This window comes from Phytophthora infestans, genomic scaffold, assembly GCF_000142945.1.
Source record: "Phytophthora infestans T30-4 supercont1.6 genomic scaffold, whole genome shotgun sequence".
In the NCBI taxonomy this organism is placed as follows: Eukaryota; Oomycota; class Peronosporomycetes; order Peronosporales; family Peronosporaceae; genus Phytophthora; species Phytophthora infestans.
In genome coordinates this window covers 1,089,226-1,105,314 of record NW_003303753.1, presented here as the reverse complement: position 1 = coordinate 1,105,314, position 16,089 = coordinate 1,089,226, and the positions used below count along the sequence as shown (strand labels likewise).

The following is a 16,089-nucleotide window of genomic DNA, read 5'->3' as shown; positions in this document are numbered from 1 at the left end:
AGAGCAAGATCCCGCCCTACCGACGGGTACACAAGGTGAGGAAAGTTCAGCAGATCACGGATCATCGGGGGACCCCTCCGTTAGTCGGTGTCTGGGCGCTGTTGGTAAGTTGGATCCAGCAATCTCGCAGATTTTGCCGATCCCGCTACACCACAATGGTGCGCGTGCCTGGATCGTTTGGTGACTCGGGATCTCACCGTGAATCCTAAGAAGATGCTCAAGTGAAGGTTGAGCCAGGGGAAGAGGCGTCGTCGGAGGTCGGATCAACGAAGACGCTGCTGAATGAAGCAAGATCCGCGGATCGATGGAGTCCTGTGAGGAGCTCTGTCGACGGAAGAGAGATGGATTCGGATCCGGATCTAGAAGAGAAACCTCTCTATCCTTCCCAGGTCCCCTCGGGGACCCCTGCGGATCTTGACTTGCGTCAAGATCAGCTAACAAGACAAGTAAAAGTGAAGACGAAACGGTATGCATTTGCAGATTCACCGGTTAAGCCAACACCGCACCTAAACCCAAGCCCGCTAGTCGAAAAGGCGAGAAAGAAGACCGATACGAGTAAGACTACGCGGAAGAAAATGCAAGCTCCAGAGTCGGAAGAGGACCAAGCTGGATCCAGGTCAAACTGGTCCGACAAGGATCTCTAGTTCGTATATCGCCACCAAGCTCTACGCGATTTTTTATATCAAGATCCTGTCATGCGGATCCTGAATCCACGACAGATCGAAGATCCAAGGGAACCGGTGAGAGCACCAACGAAAACGACAAACAAATTAGTGGTAGTCAAGGATCTATTACGTCTGCTTACGGATTCAGGCATCGTATCTGGCGCGTTCGATGCAAAGGATATCTTCGAGCTAGACTTGGATCGCATAGTATCAGCGACGCGGGACCTCTTCGTCAGAGTCAGGTCCATCACCGGAGAAAGGTCGCACACTGTGGATCCAGTGTCGTCGCCGAGAATCAGCCAAGCTGCATCCTCTAACTACGAATCCGCGGCTGAGAATGGGTCAGATACGTCTTCCGAGCCGCGACGCATGACCTTGGGCCCCTCTGGGGCGTTCGTGCTGGAAGCGCGGGCGAGGATCCGGGGACAGGAGGCGCCCTCGAGTGTAAAGATTCGGAATCCAGGGCGCCATACCCGCGATCTGACACCATCCAACCAGGATCGAGCCAGATCCAGCAAGGAGCCAGTGGGATTATCGTCAGATGTAATCGCCCACGGATCCTGCCTCGCCAATGGACCAGACGGCTAAAGTGTCATCCGACACCTTCTCGGGCACCTTGCAACGACACTTCGAAGCTGCGATGAGTCGTTTCCTGGCCGAACAAGGCATGAGAGCGCCCCAGCCGCAAACGCAAGTGTTCCATAAACATGGAGCTCGAGACGTGGAAATCGAGTCAGTGGAGGGAGACAACTCCTATGATGAGTTCGATCTAGATGATTTGGACGGCCCATCCCCCTCGCCAGCGGGGGTAGCAACAGCGGCAGCCGGGACGGATGGATCGTCTATGATCCAGAGAGTACGGATCTCAGCCATATTGGATCTGAAGGAGTTCACGGGCAAGGATCAAGACGAAGACCGAGCGCGAACATGGATCAGCAAAGTCAAGTCGGCCCTCATGAGAAACAGGCGTCGGACGCTGAAAGTGTGTGATATTTGTGGATCTGCTAGCGAGGCCAGCCAGAAACTGGTATCGACAGCTGGGCAGATCCACCAGGAACAAGTGGCTGGATTTGCGGCGCAGTTTCCAAACGCAATACTGTGGATTGGGGGTGTCGGTGGCACGACAATACTACCACGCTCGCCGCAGATCGGACGAATCTCCGCTGGAATATCTTCATCGGCTAAATGTGGCCGGTCTACGGGCCAAGTTGAAGATCAAGGATGGGGGATCCAAGGTACTCCGGGAACACGTGGATCATTTCAGCGAAACGTTGGGAGATGTGGATCTGCCGGCAGGCTGACCCTACTACGTCTTCCAGACGCCGATGAGCTTGAAGAAGTACTGCGAGCTGTGGATCGCGTGAAACACCGCCAGAAGAAGGCGGCTGTCGGATCCGGCAAGTATCGCCAAAAGGTTCCGACGCCCACGACCCCAGCTCGACGTGTCCACCAAGTCATGGCACCCGACTCAGGAACCGAATCGAATTAGGATGGTTTGGACTCCGATGCAGAGGATTACCGCAGAGTCTGTCTCACCGCTCCCAACGATCGAACGGCGACGACTGGAGACAACTCCCGCACTGGTGATGTCTCACCCAGAGACCGTGGGATGTTCAGATCCCGAGGTCTCATGGACGGGACAGGACAAATCAGGTGCTCGCAGTGCGGATCCCGAAAGCACACAGAAGCTGGATGTTGATAACATCTGGTTTGTGAGAAGTGTGGCAAGAAGGGTCATCCCGGGGATCATTGTTCCTATGTGTGTCGCAGTTGCGGCGAGATCCACGACGCCGGCAAGTGCCAGATGGAAGCGTTCTACAACCAGATCCGCCAATGGTTTGATCCAGCCAAGCACAGAGGGATGTTGCCAGAAGCGGCAGAGAAGATGTTAAACTAGGACGCTCGCCGGGTTTGAATCCGGTACGAGCCGAGCGTTCTAGGTATAGCATTTATGGATTTGTGAACAAGACGTCGCTAGATCCAGGTAGCAGGCCCCTAGATTCAGTCGATAATACACGTGATCTACATGAAGTGTCATTTGCTACGTCTCTACTTTGTGGACGAATTTGCCAGATCCGAAGTCTCTTCAACCCTTGATCTACAGAGGGGAGAAGCGCGCGGTTATTGGGAGAAACGACAACATGACCAATGGTTTGAGCCTACCAATAGCGAGGTCACTGCAGATCCACCTAAGGTTTGTCAGGTCACTGGATCCCGTGGATCTAAAGATGTTGGATCTATGGATCTGCTGACAGGGGGGTCCCGTGGATACTGGAAGTACCATGCCCCCGGAAAATTGTTCAGACAAGCCAAAGTAGGAGGCAAGGTCAACAATGATAAAACAATCCTACTCTTAGATAGTGGTGCCGAGGTGTCTATACTAGATACCGCCTTTGCTCGTAAGGTGGGGCGCCAAGTGGGTGGGAGTCGGTAAAACATCCAGGGGATGTTGCCTCCCGCGTGTACACCAAACTCTTACCACGACCGCTTAGGTTGAAGAGTGCAAAAGCAACACGAAGTTGCTCGGTCGAGATCAGAGCCGCGTCCATCGCGAGCTCTACCTCTCGGACCCTGAAGTGAAGGTTCTCACCTTCCTTCCCTTCATACGGCTTAACCTTCAGCCGTATTGGCTTCGGGTGTGGCGGATTTGTTTTCGCCGCCGGAGCCTGCAGGTTCTCCCGCACATGCGCGTTGAACCCTTGCTCGTAAGCGTCAAGCGCATTGACCCGCTCGAGCTGCTCGGCCGGTGTTGACGCCACCAGGCTCTGCAGGGCCTCCATCCCGAAGATGCCAGCTATCTTCCGAACCGACTCGAGCTGTGAGTCGTTCAGATGGGAGAAGTCGTTCCTATCCATGGCAACGAACTTCAGAGAGGTTCAGGTAGTCTACCCGCGTTGGCGTAGATTGACTACGAGTGTTACCAAGTGTGACGGGGTGACACAGCACCTTGCGCTAGAGGAAGTTGGCTTCCGAGAGTATACAAACTCTTAGTGAACGGTAGTTCACAGGTCCCCTTTTACCGAAAGGGAGCGAAGTGTGACCAATTTAAGGTAGATTGTAAACTGAGTATATTGAGAGGTAGGCTAAGCTTGAGCTAAATATACAAATTATAAGTCACCTATAGAAAAACAATGTCATCAGCCAATGGTTGGCCTCGGACGACCTTGGTACCTTGTACCAAATATCCCGAAGTATGACGTATCATACTTCTGAAGTGTGACGTGTCACACTTCATGTAACTAGGGGTACACTTAGGGCTATGTTCCCCGTTACAGTCTTGTTCCATTCCGTTTTAGACTTGACCGCACCCTATAGCGGGGGCGTTGAAAGCGAGAGCGAAGACGGTCGACCGTCCAAGCAGCTAACTCCGGTGCGTACTTGGTAGAAATAACTTGATTACTGTGTGGGCTAATATACTTCCCGCTATAGTCTCTAAGTCTGGTACTGAAGACACTTGTTGCTGATTAGGCAGATGTCACTCTGTTCAATACTTAAAGCATTTGCAGCCACTACCTTTCGTAACCTATGATCGCCAAACTGGCCCTTGAAGGTCATATCGTACTTACCCGACACATTAGTACAAATCGGTCGTAGATCGCGTATCGAAATGACGGCGATCTCAAGCCGATTTGAATCTGTGTTATCGAAATGATTGCATCATTTAGAGCCTGTCAAGAGAGACGGTACGGATCCGAATGCAGGTGACCCAGAATGATGGTCCACCAGAGTGATGGCTTGTCACTGCGTACTTGCAGTTGGCGATTCCTCGCATCTGATTGGCCAATTTCACGTCTGTTTTTCATTCTCCAGAATTCCAAGCGCTTCACCACATTGGCGCTTACGTATGCATTGGTCTCGAAAGCAGCTTGTTTCCAGAAGTATAGAGGGGGATGCGCAAAAAACTCGCTGAAGCCGAATGCTCAAAATTGTATCGGTACTCGTCCTTAAGCTTAGTTTCGGTCGCTCCATCGCCGCATGTAAAAAGATCACGAGGTTGTGCCATGTGGGCTTTTGGGTCAAATCGCATGGTTTTAATCGCCTCCACCTCCGCCGAGCTCGTTCGCGTCACTTGGCTGGGACTGTAGTGAGCTGAAACTTCTTGTAGCTCCTCTAGGCTGTCTGTACTCGCAAGCCGGTCATCATAAGTGGCCTCGCAGAGATCTTGCCAGTGCAGTGAAGTTGTAGTCGCCAGTAAAAGGTTGTAGCTAGCATGTCGTTTCTGTACTAGGCCGAGCGAGATGTCCTCCGAATTAGATTGACATTGAGAATCAATCCACCGCGTTTGAAAGAGAAAAGGTGTCGCTTTATTATGTCTAAGCTGCTCCTTTTTGGCTCTTTACTGGCTTTGTTTTAGGTTTCACAGTGCAACATACCCGCCCGACTATATAAGCCGCGCTAACTTTCTTGTAAATCCTGTCTTTTATCCAGCTCTCCTAAGACAGAGAGAGCGCAACCAACGTGCTCACATTAAGTGAGGGGACACACGCAGCTGATGATCTTCCGGCTGGTCTGTGCGATGGTAGAGCAGATAGTGGTGACATGCGACTTTCTGAGCGGGAAATTGCTGCGGTAAAAAGTGTAAAATAATTAAATGTAGTGAGGCGGCGGAGACGATTGTAGCTAAGCAACCGCCACTTACGTTGATCCGTCGAAGTATTGCCGGTTACGTTAGAGACATAATCGGAAGTATCCCCGGTAGCACTTCTTAATATTGGACTTGTATCAATCGCTTCCATTGTGGGCTCTGACTGGTTGTCGGTCGATGTAACCACACCTGAGGTGCTCATTATCGCTATTGCCATCTCCCATCACAGTACTGATTTCCTCTGCGTCTGCAACCCGTTTGGTGGTGGCTACACCCTCGTTACTCATCGTATTTCCATTACGAGCGCTTTTTATTCATCTGAAAATTCTCCGAATACCGCATTTTCAGCATTTGTGGCTAACGTTTTGCTTTGCCGTTCATTGTACGACTTTTGACATGCGTGGATTGTACCTAGAGTTTAATTAAGTATTAGTCATCAAATTAATATATTATACAGTGCATACGAACTTACGGGTGGATGGCGATAAAGCAATTTTGCGTAGATAAAAATTCAGCAATGCTTCCTCTGCGAAGAAATCCTTTCCCTCTTCGCCCTTTAAATCCGATCCTGGACGAATGTAGCGATAGAACGAGTCCAGCGCATTTCGTGGGGATCGCTTTGAGGTCCATCCTTCCTCGCGAAGCTCTTTTCAAATGGATGGAAGAACATTGACTTATCGAGTCAAGTGGTACCCTCTGCTCCACACGCCGCTGAACCTCGCCTAGGTCTCGTGCGCTTGCTTGAATCTACAGATGCAATCTCTAAGCTTCGCTTGCGCCGCCCCGCCATGCTTGAAGAGCACGTTCTAAGGGAAGTCCAAAGAATATATGAGGGAATGGTTCAAGACGTTTCGCTACATCGTGAACGAGTATCAGAATACGGAGGTTGTGGTAGCTTTTCTTTTAAGAGATTACCAAAGCTTATCATAGCAATTTGTGTAGTGTATACATTCTGATAAGCATCATTCTTTGTATGTGTAAGCATCCATAATCGGTTCAAGTCATTTACACGCTTTGCTCTCATAAGTCGATTTGGTACCAAGCGTTGCAAGTGATGATAGTTAGCTATGACAAAGGCTGTTGGATCGCCGTATGCAGACGTCGTTGGTGTGTTGATGGGTTTGCTAGCCCGCAAGCATAAAAGCCGAAGTCAGGACGAAGCTCATAAACGCTTAAGTGCACCTTGATCAAACGATCGAGTACTTTCACTGTAGCAACAGTGAGCGCGATGAGTTTCTGAGAGCAAAACGAAAACCTATAAAAGCGCAGTGCTGAGCTGGATACAATGACCTCAGTGGCGAACACTTGAAGATTGCAAATAAGCACAGCAAACGTGTAAATGAATGCTGTGCCGAGCTAATACGCATGCGAGCGACAACCACAATGTCATGGAAAATGCTGTAGTAATTGTATATATTTTTATCAATGATTTCGCAAGTCAGGGCCATGAAACGTCTTACCAGTGATGTCGATCACACGGTTTGTTCTATGAATGGTTAGGTGTTCGATTGTTCAAACTCATGAAACCAAGAAACGAAAACGATGAATACCATAGTAGTGAAGAGCCGTCACTTGTTGGACCTTCTCACTCTAGATAGGGGCTTTACTTCGGTTTCGCAGGGATTTAGGGCATATAAATATTAGGTTAAAAAATTGTCTCAAATGGCGTGAAGAAACCGTGACACAACGATCACCCGGCAGATTGCAACATAGACCCTTTTGAATTTTCTTAACGTAGCATTTGCTTTTTTATTGTTAAATTTAAGCCGTAGCGATAGTACCGTGATACTATCACTGATAGGGGGCATTATGCCCCTTCGTTTGCGAGGGCTAACGTTGCAGGACATCACACCTCGCTATTCCCAGTATAAATTTTCTCTTACACATGTCAACGAGCAATCCTAGGGCACACACAACTTGTCAACTCGTGATGTAAAGATTGAGTGAAGGCGGTTCTTCTTAGGACCGACCGATGCACGAGATCGATGCAGAATGCGCCGAGTGAAGCGAAACGCATGCCTGTCGGTCAACGCAAACTAGTGAACAAAAAGGCGCCTAGCTACGCTAACGTTGCTGCTGCTGTTGTTGTTGCAGTTGCTGCTGGTGGTACTTGACAACGGCATCCACGTCCGCTCGTAGCCTCTCTAGGTTGGCTGCGCAGGCACACACAACAATATCACACCGTTAGTCTGATAAAGCAGGCACTCGTCAACACCACCAAGGCAAAACCAATGTAGCAGCACAGGCATGGTTAAAGATAAGCTATCTCGTCGATCAACAATCAGACCAACAAAGCTCGCCCCCGCCTACTCGCCGAAAGATTGAAGACATCGTAACGTACCAGGAGCCGTAAAACGGAATCGAGTCTGGAACAGCGTGTGGCACAGGCAGCTGCATGATTCGCAGCCACCACAGTGGGCGCAGCGGTTCGATGGCACGCAGCGGCATTTAAAGTAGCTTCGTACCGACTGGTAGCGGCGAGTCGCCGGCAGGATTCCCGTGTGGCCCTCCGAGCTCAGTACCTTGTCGTAATACGAGGCAATAGCGCGCGGCTTAAAGTGGTGCTGCTCCGGCTGAGAGTGGCAGCGGAGGCAGACACGAAAGATCGGAAACGCCATGTTGGGTCGGCAGCGACGAGAGTACACGGCACAACCAAGGCATTGCTTGTAGAGATTGGTGATTTCGCGCTCGCAAATTCCGCACGAGTAATTGTCAGCATTGTCTGCCGGTGGGTCACGCAGATCAGCATCCACCGTACGCCACATGCTTTCATCGTCAAACACCTTGCGGAACTCGTCACTATCGTCAGTGCTTGATAGACCCAACTCGTATGCCTCTTCGACGATGGCGTCAAGGCACGGTAGAATTGACTCTAGAAAGAGTACCATCTGAGCTTGGCGCTGTGCAACTACACCTCGATCGATGGGCGCCGGAGCAGATGTGAACGACAACATTTGGGACGTCCGCGGACGCCCCGATGCTAGCGCTGAGCGTAAGAATTGACCAGTGCGCACGATTGCTACGCCACACTAAATTTATTATCACTAGTGTCAGTCAGATGAAAACCACCCCAGTAATGATACAAACGCATTGCGCACCTTAGCAGCTTCAACAATCGCCCGACGCGGGTCAAATACCCATCCGTCAGGGCACATACTAGCGTTTTTCATAGCGAACTGCATGTGAGAAAGGCAAGGGAGCACACGTAAGTTAGATGCAGACCACAGTGATTAGAAAACGGAAAACCTCGACACCAGACGTACCCAGCATTCCGTGGAGATACCGCGTTGAGAAACACCCTGGTAAACCCACTCCCATGAAAGGAATACACATGGAGCGTTGATAGAGCCATTGACGCTGTCTTTCTCTACGACACGCCAGAAATGTTGACGGCCCTAGATTGTTCCCAATACCAGCAACACAATGAATCATTGTAGCACGGGTATTAAGAGCACATACTCCTCCTAAATAACGCACCTTGTTGACATGAACAAACTCTCCATCTTGCAAAAGCACCGTCGAGAACGCAAAGCCCGCAGATCTGGAAACAAGCCAATGGATTACAGTTAGGTTAAACTCCGGGAGACGACACCATATGGCGTATTATCTTTGCGAATGGGTTTACCTGAGGGCACGAAGATGAGCATCTAATAGCATAGTCTTCCTTTCAGCATCGTAGCCGGCTCGCTGTAGAATGAGGTCGAAGTCTGCCTTGTACTGCGGCTCGAACCGCTCAAATATAACTAGCTCCAACGATCCCACGAGCACCTACACGGCGCATGAATCGCACAAATATACGTCAGTGTCCAGCTCCAAGTTCTTTCGACCATGCGTCCTCGATTCTAACCTGGTATGCAGTATCTGCGGTGCCATTGCCTGGGTCAGCTAGAGAGCCTCGGGCGCCAGGAAAGTTGAAATGGAGACGTGGACTGGAAAACTTCTCATGCCAGCTGCTCTGTGGAAGATATTGCAGCAAGCAGTGGATGCCACCAGCAAAGACGTCCCACTGAAATCCCTTGATGAGATCATTGTACAGCTGAAAGGGTCACAAGAGCACAAGCAAAAGAACACACGCAAAATAGTAGTGAGACCGTCAGGTCCGCGGTACTAAATGTGGAGCAACGAACATACCTGTGCGCAGTACTTGGCAAGTACCAAGTTGTTCAGCGCAATAATGTTCTCGGATGCAACAATAGTAATCGTCTTTTTTGTGACGTGGTCCTCCAACACAACCACATCCTTGCCGGGTACATTCGATAAATACTTCTCCAGATACGAGTTAAAGGATGCCATAGATAATTGCAGCACCCCCACATAGGCCAGCTCTGGCATATCTGTTTCGGTATTTCGCTTGAACTGGAAGTGATCGAACGCAAAATGTGTGTCGTTACCGCAGCACTCGAGAATGAAGGGCCAAGCCCAAATGTACTGGTTCAGCTCACTGCTCATGCCCTTGACAACCAAGCTCACATCTGGCGACTCGAAGCACCGGAAAAAGAAATCAATCTCGTTTTGATACAACTTGGTGGCTTTCTCAGCGAACACTGGGGAAAGATCAATCCGGAATACGTGGTTCGCATCGTCGGAGTGACAGCTGAATCGCTCATAGATTTCCGCCGGGAAAGCTGATGGATTACGCCACGGAATGTTCGGCGTGTGACGACGAATGGGGAGTTGAGACGGAGGCTGCCCTGGAAATTGTCCTTGAGGACCGTAATTGTTCGAGGGAGCGCCATTGAAGTTTGGTGGGGGGCCTTTGCGTGGGCCTGACGGTAGATCACTACGCTGCGAATCGTTATAAGGAGCTGGAGGTAGTGCCGGGCCAGTTGGTGCTCCACGATATGGCGGCTCAAAGTCACGCTGAAGCGGTGCTCGCTCGTCGTGCATTGGCTGCTGTGGTGGTTGCATTCCTGGTGGAATTCTTTGATTCGGTCCCGCTTGTGTCGGCGGCATCTGCCCCGAAGAGCGGTCATCAAAGTACGGTTGCACCACTTGAAGCGATCGTGGGTCTTCCTGTCTTTGTCTTGGGCCTGCAATGGGATACTGAGGGGACGAGAATCCGTGGCGAGGTCGGGAACCGTCAGCGCCTGGTTGGTCGGGGGCTGGCATTGACGAGTACTCGCCTCGGGGCTGACGCGACATCTGCATTGAAGAAGACGAAGGCATATTGGGTGGGGGTGCATTCCGGAAGTGACTGTCCTGCTCCGTGTCGAATCCTCGTAGTGGCCGGCGAGAAGCGGGAGACGCGGTGCGTGGCGGCGGCTGCAGACTCCTTTCGTCATCTTCGTGAAGCGGCGTGTTGCTGTTACTGTTACTTCCATGCGCTGCCATAGCATCCGGTCGCTGGTCAGTGGGGTAAGACAAACCAGTGGTATTTCGTGGAGTGAACGGGTCCGCATCGTTGGCTCTCGGAGTCCCTTCTTCACGCTCCCGATCGATTGATGAGAGGCGAGGATGGCGGTGGCTGACTTCATCGTCAGTGTCCTCCTGCAACGGACGCTTCGTTCCAGCTCCTCGTCCTCTGCCTCGACCTCTCCCTCGGCCACGGCCCCTTCCTCTTCCACGTCCGCGGCCACGGCCACGCCCACTGGTACCCGCTACTTCTTGTAGCGGAAGTTGTCGTCGAACTTGCAGTCTGTCGGACTTCTCCTGTAGCACACTCTGGATTTGCGTGGCGAGTCGGGGGTAGTCGCCGTGTCTGAAAACGGGGGCCTTGGACTGCTGTTGCTTGGAATTGAGGTAGCACGAGTGGCGGCAGAAAAGGTTTCCCTCCTCGGGCGGCTGCGGCAGGTTGGCACAGTGGGCGTGGAAGTGGCTACCGCAGTTCTTGCAGCGCACAAGGCGGATGGCCGAGCTGGCCTCCAGACCGCATAGCACGCAGCGCAGCGCACCCGTAGCACCAGGTGGCGGAGGAGGTTCCACGGTGCTTTCTATGGGCTCACGCATCGGCGTGATGCTTTTGCTGTCACTCTTGGGTGTCAGTTGGCGCGAAGAAGGCGTGGGCGTCTCGCCCCCCGTCGTCGGCGGGTCCTGTGTGCGGGTGGCCATGTTGCTATTGCACCTGTAGGCGTTGCTTGGTTCGGTGGATCTCTTGCTCTGTTTGCTCACTACGAAGGACGCAGACGTGCCACACAAGCAGGATAGGAGGTTGCGTCGCTGACTGGTGGTTGAGGGGTGCGAAGCCAGCAAGTAGCCCGACAGCTCCGTTGACGCGTCTGTTACTTTTCACACTGTGGGGAGAGGAAGCGGACAAAAGTCTGTAGTACCGTAGAACTTATATCAAAGGGATAGGTCAGAATTGGGCCGAACTTTTTTCTGTCCAATCAAACAGCGGGATACACAAAATATAGTCGTCAGACTACCGGTAACTACATGTAAAAAAATGCCTGGGGCATACATTTTGAATTTTTCTCTTTGGCCCAGGAGTGATGGTGCAAACGATGTTTGACACACCAACGAAAATGTATCCAAGCACATTGTAGGTAACCGGTAATTCAGACACAACGCTGGCAGATCGCCCCCGCCTGCTCCGGTGCGCCACAAACTTATTATGACGGACGCAGACGACGAAGAGGAGGGAAACGAGCCCCCGACGGTCTACGATCTCATGCAGGAAGTGGCTCGCCTGCAGCAGGTGGTGCGTGACATCGGACATGATGACCCCAGCATTTTCACGGACGACTACGCGGTTCGCGACTCCTATTCGGCTGAGCGTACACCACCCCGCTACAAACAAAAAATCCGCACGGTCAGCGGCGGATCTGACACCTTCAAGACTGGCATCTACTCTGGACGAAAGATCGCTACCAATGTGGGCAACATGTCGCCTTACAAAAGTGTAGGTGCGATGGCTCGCGGTGAGTTTGATAGCTCGGGACTGAAGACACCACCCCCAAAACGACGCGAAAACTTGACGCCTGCTGTCTCCCGTACAGTGCCGCGGCCCACACGTGTGGCAGCTCTGACACGAGAGAACATTTCGCTGCTTCCAACGCCCAAGGCGCAGAACTTTACCGCCTCTGTATGTGGCTCGCAAAAGTCGCGCACAAGCATTCGCACGGACGGCGGTGCCGTTTTCTCTCGGCTATATCAGCCAGATTTTTACAAGAACCGCGAGGAGAAGTTCAAAAGCATGCGCGACCGTCGCGAGAGTCTTGATTGCTCGTTTACTCCGCGAATCAACAGACGTGATTCATTCTCGTCGCGAGACTCGATCGGCTCGGGTTCGCAGGCGTCGATGACATCCGCCAAGACAGACGTCGTGAATGTATCCAGTCGTCTGTACGATCCGGACTACGTGCGCAAGCGCAACGCACGGCTGCAGCGCATGCGACAAGAGCGCGAGCTGCGTGAGTGTACCTTTACGCCCGCCATTAACGCAAACGCGAGTGCTACACCCCGCAAGAAGCTGTAGCCACTCAAGAAAGTGTAGCCATGCCAAGGGATGAGAATGTAGTGTGCGTCACATACAAAATTTACAAATATACTAGTAATACTTCCTCTGTCCGAAAATATAAGCGGGGCATCTATTTAAACCGTGTCCGAAAATAAAAGCGGCATGCTTACAAATTCAAGTCATTTGATAGTACTGTCGTATTCCACTTAAGTACTCCCATACTGTTGTTGCCGGCCGCTGCAAACCAGACCGTAGAAATATTTAGGCACTCTACACGGCACCGCTCAACAGAGAATCTCACGCGCTACATCTCTACAGGTTTCTATGACATTTCGTGTAAAATTGACATCCTGGCGAAAGATTTTCAAATTTCACATCTTCACCACGAACTTTGCATAGCGATAACTTTGCGACCAGGTGGCCGATTTGCTTCAAACGTCGACCAAAACAATTGCCGTAATCTAAACAGCAATTAAGACCAATCAGCTGCTCGTTTAAAGGGTTTCTGTTCTTAAAATTAATTTTGCCCGCCCATCCTGCTTATTTTTTCGGACGGAGGAAGTACATAAGTACACTGTACCTGTATAACGATGCCGCCGAGGAAGAAGCCCTTTAGCGGGAAGGCCAAGAAGCAGCAGGTACGGATGCACTATATGTCGGTCCTCTAGGTGTTGTTCGTACTTCTATAGCTTTGTCTTGCTTTGACTGCAATAAAAGCTTCGCGACAAGCGAGCCAAGAAGCGAGACGTGCATCACGACGTGGATGATGAAACTACTTGCGCGACGGAGTTATCATTGCCGCATGCACCACAAACGGTAGGCTCGACACTTCATTTCCACCAGATGCATTGCTGGTGCTTAAGCGTGCCGTTGTTTGGTGCAGGTTTCTTTTGGCAATGGGGACCTACGCACGATTTTCCAGAGAGAATCCCAGGCCGCTGTCGAGGCAAGGAAGAAGGACGCGACGCGAGAGCTCGTGTATGCAGAGGATCGTGGAAATTCGCACTCAATATACGCATATGACATCCAAAGTCCAGTTAATCAGCCGCGCATATTGTCAAAACCCGAATGGTCTCGGGACATGACGCCGGGGGAGCTGAACGAAGTAGACGATCGGGCTTTCAAGGAGTGGGTGGATTATCTCGACCAAGAGGCATTAAATCGTGAGGACGGCGCGCAGCTCAATTTGTACGAGCGGAACCTGGAGGTCTGGCGGCAGCTGTGGCGCGTAGTGGAGCGCTCCTCTGTGCTGGTGCATCTCGCTGACGCTCGCTGCCCGCTATTGCACATTAGCGACCAATTAATGACGCATATCCGAACGAAGTTCCCGCGGAAACGCATGATGCTAGTGCTGACAAAAACCGACTTGGTGGCGAAAAATCGCGTCCAGGAGTGGTCGACTTACTTACAGGCACGGTATGGACAAGATATTCCAGTTCTAGCCTACAGTCGCGACAAGGTAGACGACAGCAATGCTACCCTGATGCGAACTGTTGGGGAAGTTAGTAGTGCTATCGAATACCAAAACCTCAATAATGACTCCACCGCAGAAGACAGACGCAAGGACACACTTACAATCGGATTTGTCGGAGAGCCGAATGTCGGCAAGAGCTCCCTACTTAACAGCCTCTTTGACCGCAAGCTCGTGAGTGTATCAGCCACTCCTGGACATACCAAGCACCTGCAAACGCACTACTTTGAGCGCGTAGAAATGCTGAAGCGCAGCGACGACGTCTTCTCGCGCGTGCTCGTGTGCGACTGCCCTGGTGTCGTATTCCCGCGCTTCAACGTGCCGGTGCTGCTACAGATCTTGTTCGGCAGCTACCCGATTGCCCAGACACGTGAGCCATTTAGTGCCGTGCGATTCATCGCCGAGAACTGCGTGCCGCATCTGCATGAGGTCTACAAGCTCAAGCCTCTGGAGGAAGATGACGAGTGGTGCCCCTTCACATTGTGCGAGTCCTACGCGCAGCTCCGCGGCTTCCGAGTTAAAGGTGGCAAGATGGACGTGCACCGCGCCGCCAACACTCTGCTGCGCGACACACTAAACGGTAAGAAGGTGGTGCTATCATTCCCCCCGCCAGCAGCGACGTAGGCTACGTCACAAGCGACTCGACTAAAGAATGAATGTTTTGTTAATGAATTTTACCCCTTATTTTCCGGAAATCCCATGAAAGTCTAAGGTTAATGGATACTTGGTTCTGGCATCTGTCGCTTGACCGCGCAACGTGCTCCCAGGGCTAACATTTCCCCACTGGATGGTGCTCCAAGAAAAGCATTTTTGGGAACGGGAGCCTTGCTTACAGCGGGATATACCATCGGGGAAACCGGCAGCGAAACACAGCTTCTTGGCCATTCGCGGGCGACGCTGGTGGCGCAGCAACTGACTTGTGGCTTGTTGAGAAGATTGAAGAGTGAGCGCCGCAGCCAGTGGAAATCACGTCACAGAGTATTCGACTAATGCCGTGCGTTGCCTGGGGTGCTCTGGATGTTATCGAAAGTATTGCGCTTCCGTATTGCTGGAGTCATTCACTTAGCTATTATAGGGCTGAAGCGGGTGTTGGTCATTGATGTAAGAGCCAGCCAACCCGGAAGCCAGATCGACAATGTCGAAGGTACGACATTTCGCCTTGGTTTCACTATTGGGACTAATCAGATCGCGTGTCTTTTCAGGTTATTGTGTAGACTACTCGCACGGTAGGTTGGCAGATTTGGCCCAAAGGCCCGCAGGGTTGCAGAAGGGCCGATTTGGGCTGCCGAGCGCAGCGAGGCAGCTTTTAGGCCAATCGGGGCCACCTTCGCTGCCAGTAGGAATATTTAAATTATTTTATCCAATGATTTGTCCGGAAAAGCGTGACAGGCACGACAATTTAGTGTGACGGACAGACAGGTTGCTGCAGTAGATGTTTAAGACTAGCCGAGTGCCGCCGCTACGCGGCGGGAAAGAATGAAGGTCGTTCCTTGTATTTTGCCTCCGTTCCGCTCGCCACGGGCTCGCTTCACTACTCGCACGGTAGGTTGGCAGATTTGGCTCAGGCGGGCCCAAAGGCCCGCAGGGTTGCAGAAGGTGCCGATTTGGGCCGCCTCGCTGCGCTCGGCAGCTTTTAGGCCAATCGGGGCCACATTCGCTGCGCTCGGCAGCCAGTAGAACGCCCGCATTAGCGTTACATTTTAGAACCCTACCCTCGGACGGACTGACGGACTGACGCAGAGCACACTCCACTAGAGGGGTAAGATGCATGTAGAATCCAGCTACAGCTTCTTTGAATATATTTCTCACTTTCACTTCTACCTTCTACCGAGCAAGTGCCAAACCAACAGGTTTTGAGCCCAATGGTCAACAACTCAGACGCAGACGCTGCTACGGAGGCAGTCCCCGCCTCCCCCGCCTCCCCCGCCGCCCACGAAAGGGGTGAAGAGCGTCACGAAGAGAAGGTCACGCC

At 51.8% G+C, this 16,089-nt stretch overlaps 3 protein-coding genes across 3 annotated transcripts; 2 read left to right on the top strand and 1 right to left on the bottom strand.

Annotated features, from left to right (window-relative positions):
- Nucleotides 1-7,556: 7,556 nt before the first annotated feature.
- PITG_04547 (uncharacterized protein) lies at nt 7,557-11,298 on the bottom strand (the record flags this gene model as incomplete). Its single annotated transcript, XM_002905268.1, has 8 exons — nt 7,557-8,279; nt 8,349-8,426; nt 8,505-8,645; nt 8,728-8,791; nt 8,876-9,018; nt 9,098-9,286; nt 9,382-10,574; nt 10,617-11,298. 8 exons carry the CDS (start codon nt 11,296-11,298, stop codon nt 7,557-7,559), a joined length of 3,213 nt encoding a protein of 1,070 aa, XP_002905314.1.
- A 502-nt stretch (nt 11,299-11,800) lies between these two features.
- PITG_04546 (uncharacterized protein) lies at nt 11,801-12,664 on the top strand (the record flags this gene model as incomplete). Its single annotated transcript, XM_002905267.1, has 1 exon — nt 11,801-12,664. One exon carries the CDS (start codon nt 11,801-11,803, stop codon nt 12,662-12,664), a length of 864 nt encoding a protein of 287 aa, XP_002905313.1.
- Nucleotides 12,665-13,236: 572 nt separating this feature from the next.
- Nucleotides 13,237-14,741, top strand: PITG_04545 (uncharacterized protein; the record flags this gene model as incomplete). The annotated part of the gene is made up of 3 exons (XM_002905266.1): nt 13,237-13,305; nt 13,436-13,462; nt 13,530-14,741. 3 exons carry the CDS (start codon nt 13,237-13,239, stop codon nt 14,739-14,741), a joined length of 1,308 nt encoding a protein of 435 aa, XP_002905312.1.
- Nucleotides 14,742-16,089: the final 1,348 nt, after the last annotated feature.